The 18,415-nt window shown below is 38.8% G+C and overlaps 1 protein-coding gene across 37 annotated transcripts in view; it reads left to right on the top strand.

Moving 5' to 3' along the window:
- The window catches only part of ARPP21 (cAMP regulated phosphoprotein 21), a 164,875-nt gene that overhangs the window by 69,015 nt on the left and 77,445 nt on the right, over positions 1-18,415 (top strand). For 13 of the 37 annotated variants that reach the window (XR_008615780.1, XM_055079904.1, XM_055079912.1 and 10 more), the window contains exons 11-16: positions 221-272; positions 466-574; positions 2,442-2,543; positions 8,760-8,797; positions 10,699-10,758; positions 14,799-15,031. Coding sequence is in view for 36 of the 37 variants with exons in the window: in XM_055079904.1 (XP_054935879.1) it covers positions 221-272; positions 466-574; positions 2,442-2,543; positions 8,760-8,797; positions 10,699-10,758; positions 14,799-15,031 (594 nt within the window). In the remaining variant the exon portion in view is untranslated. Of the gene's footprint in view, positions 1-220; positions 273-465; positions 575-942; positions 1,034-2,441; positions 2,544-8,759; positions 8,798-10,698; positions 10,759-14,798; positions 15,032-18,415 lie in introns of those variants that run through there. The other 24 variants (XM_055079905.1, XM_028479335.2, XM_028479338.2 and 21 more) reach the window with 19 other exon arrangements.

Here is an 18,415-nt window from a genome sequence, read left to right as displayed (position 1 = left end):
GAAAGGGAAGATATAATAGGAAGATATAATAGAAAGTGTTCTCCTAGTTTCCAGACATTGGTGAATTAATGTGGTAACCCCAAATTCTAAGCATGTATAGTTGTTTGAGAATATGGGCGGGGACTTGATTGAATTCAGGAGTGATGGAGGTCAAAATAACTATAGAAAGCATCTATACACTATATATTTTCAGGCCTTTAAAATTTTTTTTTAACTTCAGCCATGGTGAACAGCATGCAGCAAACAAGACTCCGAATTCCAAACAACCAAAGGTATTCAAACAACATCTGTGAAGTGACATATTATTACCTACCTGTATATTGCCAGCAATTCTAGTATCAAAACCACGTGTACACTTTTTTTTTAAGTTGACCGCCACTGTTGTGGGGGCGGGTGGGAAACACTAAGAAATAACTTTAAATGGGGAAAAACTTTTTTTATTGATATGTTTTACTTTGCTGGCAGACCAGAGCAAAGGTTTTGTGAACATTTAAAAGATGAAAAAGGTGAAGAATCCCAGAAGCGGTTTATCTTGAAGCGAGATAACTCTAGTATTGATAAAGAAGACACTCAGGTTGGTTCTCAAGTTTGAGAGTGGCTGACGTTGTTGTTTTTGAAGGTGGGCTGCCTGATGTTCTTGTCATTCTGTTGTCCCCGCTCCCCCTCCCAAATCTCCCCTGCCTCTGAAACGACTGTCCCCCCCCATCCTCCTGCCCCCCTCCCCCCTGCCTCCCTCTTTGGCATTCAGTGGGTAGCAAAACACCACATCCTGGTTGCTTCAGCGATGGCTCTTTGTTGGGCTGCATGGGTGGTGCTTGACGCAGGCTCTGCTGCATGTCTTGGGGGGTTGGGATGCCGCAGGCTCCGAGCTGATGGGAAGAGCTTTGTCAGTTGCATTTCCAGGTGTCTGTGTAACTCTGGCAGTCGTTCCCCTCCCTACAGCTTTATCCTTCCGTTGTGCACACATTGAGCTGGATTGTCAATACGGACCGCTGATCAACTGATGTAGCTGTAAACAACAAACCTTGTTATGGTGAGGCCAGGTGGATTTTGCGAACTCTCCTAAAATAAGTCTTCACAACAAAGAATTGAGTTCAGGTTTTAGTCCCCCACCCCTTCCCCTTCCCATGTTTTATCGTCCATGTCAGTTGTCTGCTTGTTTTGCACGAACTGGAGCAGAACTTCCTCCTTATGTGTTTTTTGCTTGTGACAAAACATTACATTGTTCTAGAGTAGCGTTACTCATGGGACCTCGACAAGGCTAGAGAGACTTTTCTATGGATGGAGGGGGTGGGATCCAGGGTGATGAAGAAGAAAACTAAGTAAATGGCAAAATAAAACAAAATTTTAATGATAAGAGGAACAGTAGAAAGTCATATAAATGTCATTACAGTTACCCTTTATGTCTCTGACAATCAAATAGATTTTTTTTTGGCAATGACTTTGCTTTAGAATGCTGAAAGGTAAGACAATCTGCGTCTCACTCAAGTTATTATTTTAATTACCCACAGTGAGTCACTGTGAGCCAGTGTGCGCATCTCTGACGCACTTTTTAAAAAAATAAAATAAAACCTGTTCGTCATTTGTATCTCGTTTCCTGCCACCACCATCAAACCACACCATGGCTCGAGTTGACTCTGGAACATGTGCCCGTGTCCTGTACTTAGTGGGTGTTTGTTGAATGGATGGATGGAAGTGGTTGGTGCAGGGCGTTTGGGGAGGAACGGCAGGGATAAGATGGGAGGGCAGTAGAGACCCAGGAAGTGTCTCAGAGGGAAGAACAGCAGTCCTCATGCTGGGTTCTTTGAATTGTTAGTTTTCTTGACATCGACCTTAATCAGCAGACAAGCTGTTTGAATTTAGTTCCTCTTTTTATCCCAGACGCAGTTCACAGAATAAGTCATTGAGTGAATAAAAATACAAGTTAGGATGTAGAGAAATAGCATCCACATCTTCCATTCTGCCTGTTCCCTTCTTTACCGCCTTGCTCTGTTTCTCCGGTCCCCAAGTTTTCAAAGCCATTTCTTCTCTTAGCCGTCTTGAACTAGCCACTTCCTCTTTTCTCACCACCATTCTGCCTCCTTTTGGGGAGTCAGAATCACACAGGTTTGCTAAGGAGACAGAGTCCATGACTCATGACCCATCACGTAGCCAACTGACTGAATACCTGAGGCACATTCAGGAGCTTACATTCCAGAAACTCCCATGCTACTTGCATCCAGCAAGGGAGCAAGGAGAAGTAGCAGGCATCCCCTGCCATTGCATGGCACACACACCACACGTACCTCACCACGGCTTCCTTAGGGACCAGAGGGAGTAAGACTTTTCATGCCCCATTTGCTTAAGTGAACATTTATTATTCTCAGCTGACAGTTTTTCTTAACTGCAGATTTCCAACAGCTCAACTTGGATAACCCTCCTGATTTCTTTTTTCTGTTCAGCAAAACAGAATGCATCCATTTAGAGATGACAGACGAAGTAAATCAATTGAAGAGAGAGAAGAGGAATATCAGAGAGTGAGGGAGAGAATATTTGCACACGATGTGAGTAGTTGTTTTCATTGCCTCTTGAGTGCGGTCCTTCCGTCAGCAGCAAGGCAGCCTCGTTTCCCCAGACAGGGAGCTGGCAGGGACGAGGGAAGCTGGAGGCAGGGAACAGACCGAAGGGCAGCAAACTAGAGGTGTGTCTGGAAGAGAACCTGCTTCAGGGAAGTGATGGAGGAGGGGCCGAGGGTTTGCATGTGTTCTCTAGGGTATGACCTGTGGGGAAATAGAGATACCATTTTGGTCAATGAAATAGACCGTAAGTACAGAGAGAGGTTGCCAGATTTGCAGAAATCCCTTCACGTTCATATTAGCCAGCAGATACCACACGGTTGTCTTTTTAAGACCAACATTGTGCACAGGAAGGAATTACAGGAAAAGAAAGAAGAGTCGTTGATCTTACACACACACAAAGAATTTTCTGCAATCTTAGCAAGTATGGACATTTTATTATATCAAAGTTAAATAGTGATATTCATCCCCCCACCCCATTTTCAGATCGAATTAGTTCTGTGAACAATTTTCAAGGGTACAGTCAGAAAACAATTTCTGTTGTTCAAATCCCAAAGAAGATGTGGTTGGGTTTTTTTTTTTTTTATCCTTTTCCTCAGTGTGGCCAAAATTAAATGCAATTATAAAAAATACAAATTAAAAGGTTACACACACACAAAGAATTTTCTGCAATCTTAGCAAGTATGGACATTTTATTATATCAAAGTTAAATAGTGATATTCATCCCCCCACCCCATTTTCAGATCGAATTAGTTCTGTGAACAATTTTCAAGGGTACAGTCAGAAAACAATTTCTGTTGTTCAAATCCCAAAGAAGATGTGGTTGGGTTTTTTTTTTTTTTTTATCCTTTTCCTCAGTGTGGCCAAAATTAAATGCAATTAAATTAAATACAAATTAAAAGGTTTAAAAAAACTGGATTTAAATGCAATGAAATGAAAAGGACAAGCTATTGCCATAGGTTTTCCCTTCCATGAACTCATCTGTTACCCTCCTAAAATGCTGTGGCCTCTTCCTCTGCAGAGGTACAGCCGTGAGCACCTTTGTGTAGACTCTCTGCTGCCAACACCTCTGGCATTACTAAGTCAGGTGGAGCGTCTGACCTCCCGTGTGATTTGCTCCTGGAGGTTCTTACAAAGCCAGCCTAGCATGGAGGGGGACTGCTCTCCCTAGAGGTGTTAAGCCCAATCCAGTGTCCCTGATCTCTAGATCCTCTCTGCATTTCTTAAATCACAATTTTGAGTTGAATAATCTGGCCCAGAGCTTGGGAATTAGAGGAGTGTGAGAGAAGGAGATGGAGGTAGCCATAGTTGGCTGATGTCCAGGTACAATTCTAGAAGATTCTAGAAAATTCTTGTATCATGGTCAGAATTATTGAGGGTGCATAGGACAGCAAGACACATGGTAGACCTTTCCTTATGTTTGCTGGTTACAAGAATGCAGTAATGAGAGGATCTTTTCTAGTCATGATACTAAAATGATGCCAACTGTGGAATGGAGGTAGAATGTTCCTGTCTGATGACCTTCAAGAAGAGAAATATTTCTGAAGGCTAGTTTATTTTCTATTTTCTCTCTCTCTTTCTCTCTCTCTCTTAAACACACACACACACACACACACACACACACTTTTCCCTCTTAGTCTGGTTTTGGCAAGTCATATAGTTTATGAATGAGTTGTTATGTTGATAAACAAATACTTATCACCCACATAATATACAAACAACATTGTGCTTTTTTTTTCTTGCCAAAGCTGTGCCACATTGCCAGACACTCAAGAGCCAGGTGACAGTAAGTAACGTCACCGATGCTTGCCTATGATGGGGGTGACACTTGCCCTGCTGTACTTCATTTGTGTATTCTCGTGTCCTTAGGGAGGTCGTCGAAGGGAGAGGGGTCAGCGTGACTCCCTTAACGCACTGCATTTCCTCACATCCATCTTAAGGAGATTATTCGTAAGGGACCTGGGTTCCAGGCTAAAGAGTGGAGGCAAGGGTTCCTGTTTAAAGCCTCTGTGGCCACATGCTGTATTAACATTTTTTAACAAGTAAAAGCAGACTTAAATGTGAGAAAGCTTAAATGCAAAGCTATTGTCATAGCCTTTTTATTCCATGAAATCATTCAGCAGCCTTCTCTACAATGCTGTGGCTGCTTCTCCCTATGGGAGTGGAGGCATGAGCTCCTTTGATCGGCTCTCACGGCTGGTGGCCAGCACTTCTCGCTTTACTGATTCAGGTGGGAAACTGCCTGTTTCTGACACTGCTTTTCACTTGATCTACTAGGGCAGTAGTTTTTTAATCGGCATGCTGTACCCAGAGTGTACTCATAAAGGGCTCCAGAGATCAAATAAAATCCCTGATATTACCTGCAAAATATTATGGTCCTGAGCATATGTGCATTTTTCTAAGGATAAGATCTCTAGTGTTTATCATATTCTTATAAGCTTTCATGATGCTTAAAGTGAGCCACTAAGAGCCACTTTCCTAGAGGGAAAACAAAATGTCTTTCTCCCTAGTCTGATAGCTCTTGTAGAGACGAGACAATGCAGTCATGCCACTGGTGTTCTCTGTTTTAGCTATTAATATCCCCAAATTTAGCAGCTTAAAAACCAAACAAACAAAAATCTGCTTCTCTCACAGTTTCCATAGGTCAAGAATCTGGGAGTGGCTTAGCTGAGTGATTCTGACTCAAGGCCTTTCATGAGGTTACAGTCAAGCTGTCAGCTGGGGCTGTACTCATCTGAAGGCTTGGTGAAGTGGTATCTGCTTCCAAATTCACTCGAGTATCACCAGGCCTTAGTTCTTTGCTGGCTGTAAGCTGGAGATCTCAGTTCCCACATAGTGATGTGGGCTTCTCCATAGACTGACAGGTGTCTTCAGAATGGCAGCTAGCTTCCCCCAGAGCAAGTGATCTGAGAGGGAAAGAAAGAATCCCAATTGGAAGCCACAGTCATTTATAACCTGATCCTGGAAGTGACCTACCTTCCTTTCTGCTATATTCTGTTGACACACAGACCAGCCCCGGTGCATGTGGGAAGTGCTACACAAGGCAGGGGTCACTGGGCGCTACCCTGTATTAACAGGATAACACAAACTCAAGGACATAACATCAATATGAACTTTCTCAAATATATATAGTAACATAAAGACAGGACCCTTTAGGGAACCTTCACCTATGCAATTCCAGATTCCCAAATGATCATTACTGCTGCCCAAATTGTCGAGGTTCACAAGATAATAATTAAAGTATATTAACTCAATTGTAAAACAAATGCAAAGAATCCAGCATAAGGAAATTAAGTTACAGGCATCTAATCTTTTTTTTTAGCTGGTCTTTAATTTAGCATCTTCATAATTTAAAAACAGAGGTAATATAACCAGCTTCCTTTGCCAATTATTAAGTAGTGGAGTAGTTCAAACAGGTTCAAATATCGATATACTTAAGTAGGATTTTTTTTTTCTACTTGAATTTACAATAGAGGTTTATAGAAAAATACTTCCTGGTATTTATGCTTTAGCAAAATCCAGATTTGTTTTAAAATTGGAAGGGTTCTTGAATATTTTACAAATGTATCTCGGTTTCTAAGGGTGTGTGTGTGTGTGTGTGTGTGCGCGTGTGTGCGCGTGCTTTTGTACATAGGTGCACAATCAATATATGCAGATTACTTCGGGGTTTTCTAGAAAAAGTTTTTCAAATATAGTTTGAGAATTTTGGTGTCTTGAAATAAGACCAATTTATCTATTATTTGAGAACTAAAATGTTGTTATTTAGAGCACACAACAATTTAGTTCTCAAATAATAAATAAATGTACTTTTGTAGTCAGAAATACTTGAAATATAGCTCTTGTTTCCTTTGGCAAGAATTTCAACTTGTTTTATGATTAATCCTATGCAATGTTGTTCCTTTTAGGAAGGTTAAGTTGATAAAGCAATATATTTGAGAGAGACCTGTTTTGCCTGTAGGGTGATTTCTGAAGGGTATTTATGTATAAATAGGAATTCGAGGAGGACCCCATCTTTGGTCTCCTTTACATGTGCTGGAATTCTTCAGGGAGAGCTGATAATGAGGGTGTGAGGCACCACCTGGCATGGGGGTGGCACGTGGAAGAGAATTCTGTAAGCCATCGGCAAAAACGTTTTCTTCCTTTAAAAAAAAAAAAGACCTTTATTTACATCTGAGAATGCATATACCTGACAGCTCTGAATGCTGGGCTTAATTACTGTGACAATTTTATCTTTCTCTGCTATTAAAATTTGTAAGTTATTAATGCTACTTTATATACACACACACACATATTTTCATCGGTTACTGAATCGTAGACCATAACTGTCTCTTGTCTTATTTATGAAAATGTGGTAGATGGATGATGAGATGATTTTTTAGGACCTTTCCACAAAAATCAGGCAGATGCTCTGGAGATAGGTTTTGGGGAACATCATCTTTGACTTGCAAGTGACTTATTTTTTTAACTCAAAGAGTTTTGGGCTGCTTCACTTTCCCCCAAATGCTATTAGATTAATGAGTCTGAAGAGGTCAGCATGTCTTTGATCAACTCCTTCAAAGAAGTAATTGAGTCTCAGTTATTCAGTACCAGCCAGAACATCCTAAATGTAATTGACCTCTTTTCAACCTCAACAGATGAGAAATAGCAAAGTATTAAATTCATCGTGGATATCTGACACAATCTCACTTTTTTCACATACCAGGACTTAGCTCAAACTTGACTCAAACCGGTAGGGAAACCAAACTAAAGGAAATAAAGACAATGGGATATTTAGCTTACTTTAAAGAGATCCTCATAGGAATAATGTCAAGGGCACATCATCTGTATTTGTTTCCTTTTATAAAATTAAATGTCAATTTTTTTCAAAAAGATATTTTTCTGAAAAGCTTTTTTCTTAGTTGGCTGTTTTTGCCTTTTGTTTAATAAAATTTTTGCACACTTGATCTTCGGGATGCATGTTAAATGCACAGAGGTTAAAACAGAAATGGTTCTAGAGATGCCCCCATTAAAATGCTCAGACCACTGAGAAAAACATTTATGCCCAATCTAGCCCTTTGGCTTAGTGGAAGGAAATGATTTCTCCAGTAAAATGTAGAAAGAAACCAATATCCTGCTGGCATCTCTGAGTGGTGGTTACATTAACAGCATTTTTAATTCACAAATTCGATATTGAAAGGTCATTATTACTTCTTTAGTTTTATTTTATCTTAAAATCGACCTGTTAAGTCTCTATTTATCCCTTTAGCCAGGTGACTTATTCATCATTTAGAAAATCCACACGTATAATATGGTGTCTATATTTACATTTACAAACTTAGTACTTTGAACAGGGCTTTATATTAGTTCCTAAACACAGTCGTATTTTAGGACTGTTACACCATATTTTGTTTAGACTTCTCTTCCTCTGTTTGTTAAAATTTAATTTGATCTACCCTTCCCGAGCACGTAGTGATGACGGAATTTTATCTTCCCTAAGTTGTATGTTAAACCCAAGATAGCAGAGAAATGTGTGCTAGGGAATGCAAGCTAAGAAGAAAGTCACTGGGTTTTTTGTGTGAAAAACTAAGATATATTAGATGGAGCTTGATATTCTTTCCCAGTTAACTTCATTCTGTTCTCACTTGTTTTCTGAGCACCCCGCTGCCCCCGCCAACTCCCCGCCAAGATTGTTTGATAGCATCTCTTCAGTTTGAGAGTCTGGCAGGTCATCTGTTTATGTTGTGAGAGTTTATCGTTGCCAGGTCATAACTTCAGGATTGTGGCTTTACAGCTCTCCCATCCCCAGGTGGATCGTGCCAAGTTTGCACGCTCTGCCTTGATCTGAACTTGTCCTTTTGGCTCCTGATGGCGGCTGCATCTCGGCAGCTCTAGAGGAAACCACTAGCTCAGGACCTGATGCTCACAGGTTTCTCCAGCAGTTTCATTCACAACATCTCTCTTCTGACCTTGGTGCTACACGGGCTAAATCTATTTGAAACCTGAAGACACCGTGATGGAAAAGAGCTGCATGAGAATGGTTTACACTTCTAACTCTAACCGTTCTTTTTCCTTTTTTTTTTATTTCCATTTTTTCTGAAAATGGTACATATTTTTCTTAATTCTTTTCCTCTTGGAGAGGAAAAGTAGTTTGAAGAGCAGGCAAGGATTTGGGCTACCTCAGCATATCCAGAACATCTGATACAATGCTTTTTTTTTATTTTTCAGTCAGTTTGCTCCCAGGAAAGCCTTTTTGTGGAAAACAGGTAAAATGAAATTTGCTTTTTCATGTCTTTAGAGGAACAAAGTCTGTCATGTGTCTTGTTTTTCATAGATATACATATGCCATATATAAGTGTGTGCTTGAATATATGTATAAATAAATACATATATCTATGTGTACACACGTATATATGCACACATATATGTTATTTAGCGTGTCTAAAAGCTATTTAACTTGGGGGGAAAAATTCCCTCCGTTACTTCCAAACATAAGTTTCAACAATTTCCTTATTTAAAGTCTCAACTTCTGGTCCTTCCAAAGGTGTAATCCTGTTACCTTCCCCAGGCATTGAAAAGTATAAATGTTGAGACAGGAACTTGCAGTTTCATTGGCTTATTGAATAGGCTGCTAAAAGTACTTGTGTATTTGGTGTTATTGGCCACTTCCTGTGCCCTATCGTTATATGTAGCTACACAGATGATAATTTGAATAGTACTGTTTTGTTTCTCATTCTAAATAATCTATCAGTCTTCATAAAAGGCTGAACTTGGAAAACTTATCTAAACCGAACTAGATTTATCAGTGTACCTGGCTGGGTATTAGTAGAGAAGGTGGTGGTTGTGACATGAATGTGTTAAAACATTTATACAAAGTCTTGAGTATAGAGCAGAAGTTCTCAAATTTAGCATGTACCTTTTAAAAATAGTTCTAAACTGATACAGATATTAAAATGCTCCATTGATTTAATCGCACGTTTTCAAGGGGAATTAAGGAATTCCTCATTAGCTGTACTGATCACATTAAAATGCATCACAGTGGGCAACTTGGATTGGAAATATGGTAGCCATTAAAAGAGTGGTGGTTAATTTCATTTCAGGTGTTGGCTTAATGGGTATGCCTATAAAATCGATTAAAATGGAGGCTGTTTGATTAAATTCCAGTACTTAGAGAAAAGTTAAACCGGGCATTCAAGAGGATTGGTTTAAAAAATGCCCTCATTCATAGTAGCAGTTAGAAAACGTCAAGTAACTACCCTCAACTGAATAACCTCTTGTAGAAGAAGGGATGAAAGTAGTGAACAGGCATCCAAAAGCATCCTCAAAAACCCATACAGTTTTCAACAAGTATTCCTTTTTTACAGTAAATTAAGAATCTGTGAGCTTTAACATCGTAGGGATGTTAAAGAAATCCAAAATTCTATATCCAAAATTGAATTTGGATGTTGGATGCAACATTTGGATGTTGAAGCAATCCAAAATTCTGTATCCTTACCCAAAGAATGAAGTGAGCATTTAGAATTCAGTTTAGTAGGACACATCATTCCCTAGTCTTCTAGCCAATCGTTTTCCCTACTTACTCCCTAATCTTAGTCATATACTTGTGTTTTGTATGAAAAGACTGCTAGTGCACTTGTGTCCCTAATACTCAAATTGGATTATATTCATCAATACAATAATTGGTCACAAATATGCATTGCATATGTGAAGAAGTATTGATGGTCCCCAAAAGCAAAATTCTGAATAGATCCCTGCAAAAATAAATATATTTCTTCGATACCTGCCTTTGGAAGGCATATTTCACTATGCCCAAAAAATAAAGAATAACTAATATTACCCAAAGAAAAAAATTGCAACCGATATATTTAATTAATTAAATGTCTATTATATCTATATCCATTTCTTTGATTCTCCCCTCCTCTTCCATTCCATCTGTTTCTTCTTCCCTTCCTTCTCCCTATCTAGCATCAGTACTTTATCCTGGGGTAGGGAAAAATCAGGCTGCCATTAATTTATTAGGGCAAAATTCTACATCTTGAAAATAAACCATAGCATATAGGGTTGATTTGCAAGACAGGTGTGCCATAGTTAAGTACACATCCATTTAACATAGGGCATTTAGTACCCTTAGATTTTATATCATAAAAATCATGTTTTTCATTTCCAGTAGGCTCTTGGAAGACAGTAACATATGCAGTGAGACCTATAAGAAAAGACAGCTCTTTCGGTTGGTATGGTTTACTTTTTTAAAACTGTGTTTTCAGATGATGTGGTGGAATCAATGTTAAACATAAGTGTGTTAGTGTAAAATATCTCCGTTCATGAAATAAAATATGTTTGGTTATCTCTTTGTAAAGCTTATTACTGAGCTAGTGTTGAAGCCATATTGGGGTCCTGTGAGATATAGGACTGGGAAACCAAATGCTTTGTCTACAGTCCTTTAGGGTTCTTCCTCTGATTTTCTGGGTTTTTCTCCTCCAGGACTAACTTTGACAGCACACTGATTTCACATTCCCAAATCAACTTTGGTGAATTACTCTGAGTTAAAATTTCTCTTATAGCTTGCAATTGTGTATACGTTCCCAACACTGGAAAACAAATCAATGATAACTCTAGTTGAGTAGTTGATTTTTAGCCACTACTATCCATCATAATATTTCAAACAATATTTTTTCAAGCACAGATTTTATTTCTAAAGAAAGATATGGGATTGTTTCCAATTATAATGAACTACTTAAATCAAGATATGTGTGGGATAAGGAGAATAGATTTTATATATATATATAATATGTATAAAGTTTTATACTAGGCTGGAGAGTGCCATTAAAGCAGAGGTACTATACCCGCTTTCTTATTACTTTGTTTTAATTTAAAATCTTTTTTACCTCATTACTTTATTAAATGTGTCTCTACCATCCATTATAGGGCAATGGATACACAGTGCTATATACATTTTATATGTATATGTGTATATATATATATTCAATACCTAATACATATATTTACCTAATATATATACTTAATATGCTAGTGCTTTTATGAATATTAGGATTCATCTCTGTTGTTGGAAAGACAAAACAAACAAACCAACAGAACTTATTGACCATTGAGAAAAAAGGAAATACCCAGAAGTAAATGAATTCTGTGCTTAGAACATATCTTTTTGCTGTAAGTCTGAACTTATGACCTCATCCTTAGAAAAGTTAGAGCAGTTTCTTTTCTTTTTACACTTTGGCAGAAACAAACAAAAAAACCAGGATCTATTTTTTTAACTTCCTTTACTTTTCTAGGTTGAACTATACATCTAATACCTTCCTCTTGTATCATTAGACACTTGAAGATTAAGAAAATAACCTTTCATTTTTTCCCTTGAAAGCCCAGAGAAGGACTAGAATGTATCTGTGCTCATGCAGTCACACACCATGACCAGGTTTGTTTAGACCAGTATAGATAAAATATGGGTTCTTGACCCCTAGAGGCATTTAGTTTTACATAGCCCCAAATCTGGTCCCTAGCCAGAGCTGCTGTCTACTGAAGTCAACCATCCCAAATACGGATACTATAATCCACCAAAATTACCAAGCACAGAAACTCAGGAATATGACTTAGCACAAAGCCATCCACACACTGATAAAAGCAGTTCAAAATGTACATCATACCTAACTTGGTAAAAAAAAAAAAAAAAAAAAAATGTCACGTTCAGACACGAAGGACAATAAAAGTTATCAGTTATGTTAATCAGCACAGAAGCAGAACTTAAGAGTATGTGCTTTATGACTACTCTGGGGTCAAATTCTAGTTATGTACAAGAGGGCCAATGCCTCTTGATGGCCAGATATTCATTATCATTGTCTTCCTGGTTTCCAGTAGAAGACTAGGACTGGGCTTGTTAGGAAGTATAGGAAGGCACTTGTGGATATGATACCTATGATTCCACACCCAAATAGATAAGAAATTCAGTTCTGGACCTTACCTTGCCAGTGTTAAGGTGAATGATTGATAGAGCAGTAAAAGATATGATTTCAGTGTATCAGTATCTAGAGATCATAAATTAAATGCATTATTTTGAATCTCATTAATGCTAACTCTCTAAAGCAACAACTTAAATTCCATTTTTTATAAAATGCACAGATCTTGACTTGAGATGAGGATTTGAGCCAGTGGAGTAGAGGTAGAAGAAGTTAAGGAAATCGTAGGTTGCCTTATTGGCTATGGGATGTGACATGAGCTTAGAGGAACTACCCAGTGCTTTAGAAACACACTAAAATGCACTTAGGAACAGTGGTGGACACCTCCTTTGCAGAGAAAGGCTTAGCCACTCTGGCATTTAGAGGAAGTCTAAATTCCTCCCATGGAGGTGCAGAGTTGATAATTGAAGCAGACTTTAGACATGATCACCTCCATACGGAGAATTGCCTTCTGATGCATCCTGTATGCTGAGGACCACTCCAAATCTTTTCCTATAATAAATATTCTGCGTTATCTACAGGGGAGATTATTGTCACACCCTTGGTACCTTCATGGTTGCTAAATAATGATTTAGTCAGGCTTTGTCAAGGGTGGTTCAAATTAATCAGAATTATATGAGAAAAGAATGAAGCTGAATTTGGAGATTTAAAGGGAAACAATCAGGAATAGAGCACCTTGAAATCAGGCTCCGCTGGGCTGTTTGAATTTCATAGGTGTTTAAGAACTAAAGTCACCTGGCCCTTGTTGAGTGTCTGATACTTCCTACTCACAAACTAGTCTTTTTTTTTAATAGTCCTTGTTTCTAAAACCAGCCATCCCCGAGGTACAGAACACAGAGAGAATGTTTGTAAGAAAACATTGAGAGAGGACAGCAGGGCACTGAGTACCCTTTGTTTTGTGAATTTTCTGTTGCATTTCCTCCCCTCGCTGTACAAAGTCTTTATCACAGACTAGCTGTTTCATCTTTATTATCTCCTGGATCCATTGACCTTCTTAAGTTTTCACAAAATGAAAGAAAACGTTTAGTAAGTAAAGTTGAAGCAAAACCTAAAATTTTCTGTATACCTGCTGTACAATTTGGTGGGTGAGTGTTTCAATCAGATATGTATACTTCTAGCATCTCAACGGCCCATGATTGTCTTTAGAAGAATATTAATAAAACTGCTATTCACCACTGTGATCAAGATTTCTATCACATTGCACAGTGATATGAAATTAGGGGTTATATCTATTGCCCATGGTTTTTGTCCCCTTTGCTTATTCATAATCCATGAGAATCTTAGAATATTTTGATGATCCATTATTTCCAAACTGCAGAAAAGCCTTTGAAAAATAGTAACCAAGTCACTCTTTAAGCAGTTGGAAACCAATGAAAATGCAAATTTCATCAACTTTCTCTATAAAATACATGCAGTTTTGCACACTGCTTAGAAATACTCTGTAGTCTTCAAAAATGACTTTTGGCTATTGGATCTCTTCCAATAAGTTCGATCTTTTTCTATTTGAATTTTGAACAAATGTGTCATTTCATCTATGGAGCTATTTTGTTATTCCCATTGATCTCCTTGGAAAGTTTCGTGTCAGTGTAGTGTTTGCACTGTTGTTACTATCACGAATTTTTCTGTGTGAAAGGTATTAAAGGGCTCTTTCCTCTGCCCGTGAAGGTTAAACTCACTGGGCAAAATTCTCACCAAAGGTTAACAGAGGAATTCCTGTGATTTCTGTGCTGTCTGCCCAAGCCTTAATGAATTCATATATATATATATATATATATATATATATATAATAAAGTTAGTAACTAAATTAGTAAATGGCTTCTTTGAAACTGTGTATTTTACCATGGTCCAATTACTTAATGCTAAAGGGAAAGATGAAACTCTTCTTCAGTGGGAGTTGCTTTTAGGATCATTTAACATCATAATTGCTTTCAAACACTGATTCATTGTTGATTTGGGTCAGGAGAATTTACCTTCCTCTCTCCTCTCCACGAGAGAAGTTACCAATTATATCTTATCTCCTATTTTTCTTGTTGTTTCCCCTTCACTGGCATAAGGACCATGTGACATTTCTAGGTTTGGTTTTTCGTTTGTAGCCTGAGTGTTTGTGTGATGTGTTACCTGTCTGTCTGTACATCAACAAGGTGTCTGTGTGCTGTTTGTGAGGCAACAGGTGTCATGGAAAGGGTTGACAAGAAGGGTCTTGTGTAGACGGTTCTTACAAGAAAGGTCCCGCTCTGTGTCCGTTCTGCTCTCGGAATCTAATGCTGTCCCGTGCATCTTTCTGATGGCCACGCTCCAGGGGCAACAGAGACAGCTCGGGGAGAACATCTGGAAGTCGGCAGAGCAGCTCGGAGAATGAACTCAAGTGGTCCGACCACCAAAGAGCCTGGAGCAGCACAGATTCTGACAGCTCCAATCGCAATCTCAAGCCTGCCATGACCAAGACGGCGAGTTTTGGGGGCATCACGGTGCTGACCAGGGGTGACAGCACATCCAGTAGCAGGAGTACCGGGAAGCTGTCCAAAGCAGGTAGTTAGTACTGAATGGGTTTATGTCCTGTGATAGTTTCCTCTGATTCCACCCAAGCTGTGCAGTCAGCGCTCTCACTGACTTCCCTGAACAAAAGATAATGATGTGAATGATATTAATCACTGGGATAGCAAAAAAGTCAGAAGGTGCAATTGAAATAACAATACCGCCTCTTGCGAGCTGTGTGCCTGGGTCCAATTATTAACCTCTCTAATCTTCAATTTCCTTATCTATAAAATGTGGGTGGTAATAGAATGTTACTTTAACTCCCCTCAGTAGACTATTGTAAGTTTAAATTTGACCATTTATATAAAATCAGTTACCAAGGCACCTGCACAAGGCAGCTATTTAACCAAGGTTAGCTATTTTTAAAAATTCAATATTATGATTTATTCCTTAAAGATAAGGAGTAGGATAAGGAAAGAGAGCCTCAGAAATTTTCAAGTTTCCAAGTAGCTAGGTGCATGCATCTTCTTTTTTCCCGTTTTTTTCTTGTAAGTGAATAGTGATCTTTTGACATAGGTAGTTGAAGTTTGCATTCATACTGGTGCATTCACAGCCTGCATGTGCAGTGAGTGGGAGTCCAGGGCCCCGAGCGGGAATGCTGAATGGACAGCGCCAAGCAGAGGTTAAACACGGGCAGTCCTCCACTGTGAAGACTTTCCCAACCAAGCTTCTCACTAACTCTGGGGAGCCTCTTTGTGAAATCTCGGCTCATTATGCTACTGGTTTAACATAATTATGTTGTTGACAAGTGCTTCCTAAGAAATTATCTTGTGTTTTCCTACATAGGCAGAAAATTAATAGCATTTAGTCTCAGCCACTACTTTATGTATATATCCTGCTTCTTGGAAAGATTCAGGTGGGCTCCCACTGCCTTCTGTCATTTTTATTCACCAATTGGTGAATTCTTGATTTCTTCCTTAATTAATTGCTCTTATATCCCACTATTGCAGCAACTGAAGTCAAGAAAATCCACTGTGGTACACTTGAGTTCCTGTAAACTAAGAAAGGTTAAAGAGTTTTAAATCTCCTTCAAACGCAGAAACCAAGTACCTTAAATGGTGCACTTAAAAATTCCAGCACACCCAAAGAGCTCTTAAGATTTTTAAATTAATCGTCCTTCTCCACACACCAACCACCAATCATCTCCAAAGCAAAGCTCTTTGGAAACATTTAAAACACTTCAAAAATGCTAAAATGCCATGTTCTTTGAAGAATGATTAGAAATTGTAAGTGCTTCAGACATTTTTTTTTTTTTCTTTTCGTCTAAGTGTCTCCATTTGAAAGCCTGTCAAGGTACAGGAATGGCAAGGAAAAAAATTAAAGGGGATCAAGATAGGATGTCAAAACAAACTTACAATCTCCCAAGATGGTTTTATGAAGCAAAGCTGTCAATTTTGCTGTCATGGAGCATCAGAACCACACAAGTTTCTGATTTTTTACCTTATTGTTCACAGTGCAATGGCAAACTTTTTTTGACCTTTAAGAAACTAAGTCTGGAGTTGTGACGTTTAAGTTATTCTTCTCCTCTAATTACATAGGTTCTAGCTTCAAATAGTTAATAATGAGACTCTTTCCAGGTGGGAAACATGTTTTGCTACATTTGGGGAAAAGCATATTAACTGAAGTCAGAATGCACAAGCACATCCTCTTGAGATCTGGGCTGTATTTCCCTTATTGTACCCCCTGCACTGAGCATAGCAGTGGTCACCTATCAGGGGTCCAGTGCAGGCCTGTGGAGACAGCTGATTTCATCACATCCTCATCGGGAAGAGGACTTGAATGGCGCTTGCACTGTGACCCCAGCTGTTTCTTGGTAGTGGCGATGGGGTTGAGAGATAAGTGTGTGTGATATCTATTTCTTTCCACACTGGCCACACCATGTTGGTTTTTTTGTTTGGTTGGGTTTTTAAATCTAATTTTTATTTTATATTGGGGTATCGTTGATTTACAATGTTGTGTTAGTTTCAGGTGTACAGCAAAGTGGTTCAGTTATACATATAACTGAATTCTTTTTCAGATTCTTTTCCCATATAGGTTATTACAGAGTGTTGAGTAGAGTTCCCTGTGCTATACAGTAGGTCCTGTTGATTATCGATTTTATATATATTAGTGTGTAGCTGTTAATCCCAACCTCCTGATTTATCCCTCCCCACCCTTCCCTCTTTGGGAACCATAAATTTGTTTTCGAAGTCTGTGAATCTGTTTCTGTTTTGTAAATAAGTTCACTTGTATTGTTTTTATAGATTCCACATATAAGTGATATCATATGGTATTTGTCTTTCTCTTTCTGACTTACTTCACTTAGTATGATAATCTCTAGGTCCATCCATGTTGCTGCAGATGACATTATTTCAATCTTTTTATGGCTGAGTCATATTCCATTGTATATGTGTACCACATCGTCTTTATCCATTCATCTGTTGATGGACATTTAGGTTGCTTCCATGTCTTGGCTATTGTAAATAGTGCTGCCATGAACATGGGGTTGAGAAATAAGTGTGCGATATCTGTTTCTTTCCACACTGGCCACACCATGTTGTTTTACTACCATCCTTCCCTCTTCATGTCCAGAGCAGGGCTTCTCAACTTTAGCTGCATCAGACTCACAAGAAGAATTTGTTCAAGCACAGGTGGCTTCTCTACAAACCAAGCTTGAGAAACAACTGCTCTGGGGAAGTAAGATAGCCTTCCATTTTGTTTTCACCATTTTACATGGCCTGGCATCTTGTTTTCTGGAGGCAAGGGTATCCTTCTTGTTGTTACCTTCCTGGTCTATGCCCTTGGGTATTTCTGGAGCCAGTGCAAGATGCCTCATCTTTCCATCACTTCCTCTTCTCCGTGTTTATTTTTGTCACTACACTAATGCATCCTGGATATTCTTTTTCCCTCGTAATTTCAGAAGCTTTAGGTTATTCTACTGAACTCTGACACTTGGATCTGGAAACATTTTCTCAAACTCAGGAGAAAAAAATACTCATGGTTCAGGGTCCCTGTAAAAGAAAAATTGCATCTGATGAGTTAAGGAGGCAGGGAAGACTTTACCCATAACTAATTCAATAGAGGTCAAGACTGTTGCAGTAGGGGAGAGAAACTACTCAACCCTGCTGAAACAAAGGCAGGAGATTCTGTAAATTAGCTAGAGGGCCTTAAATAGGTGATTGGTCAATTTTATTAGATCGCCTGTGTTTGCTAATTGGTGCTGAGACTTGCAGAGAAAGGCACCGTTTTTCTTGAGGACTTCACTTCAAAGGGATGGCTCCCAAGTCCTTAAGAAAGACCTTCCCAGGTTGTAAAACTGATAAAAGGCTGGGAGAAGATTTGCATCTTTTTTTTTTAACATCTTTATTGGAGTATAATTGCTTTACAATGGTGTGTTAGTTT

Source organism: Physeter macrocephalus, chromosome 18 (genome assembly GCF_002837175.3).
Source record: "Physeter macrocephalus isolate SW-GA chromosome 18, ASM283717v5, whole genome shotgun sequence".
In the NCBI taxonomy this organism is placed as follows: domain Eukaryota; kingdom Metazoa; phylum Chordata; class Mammalia; order Artiodactyla; family Physeteridae; genus Physeter; species Physeter macrocephalus.
The sequence above is the reverse complement of the archived record's forward strand: the minus strand, read 5'-3'. Positions and strand labels throughout refer to the sequence as shown.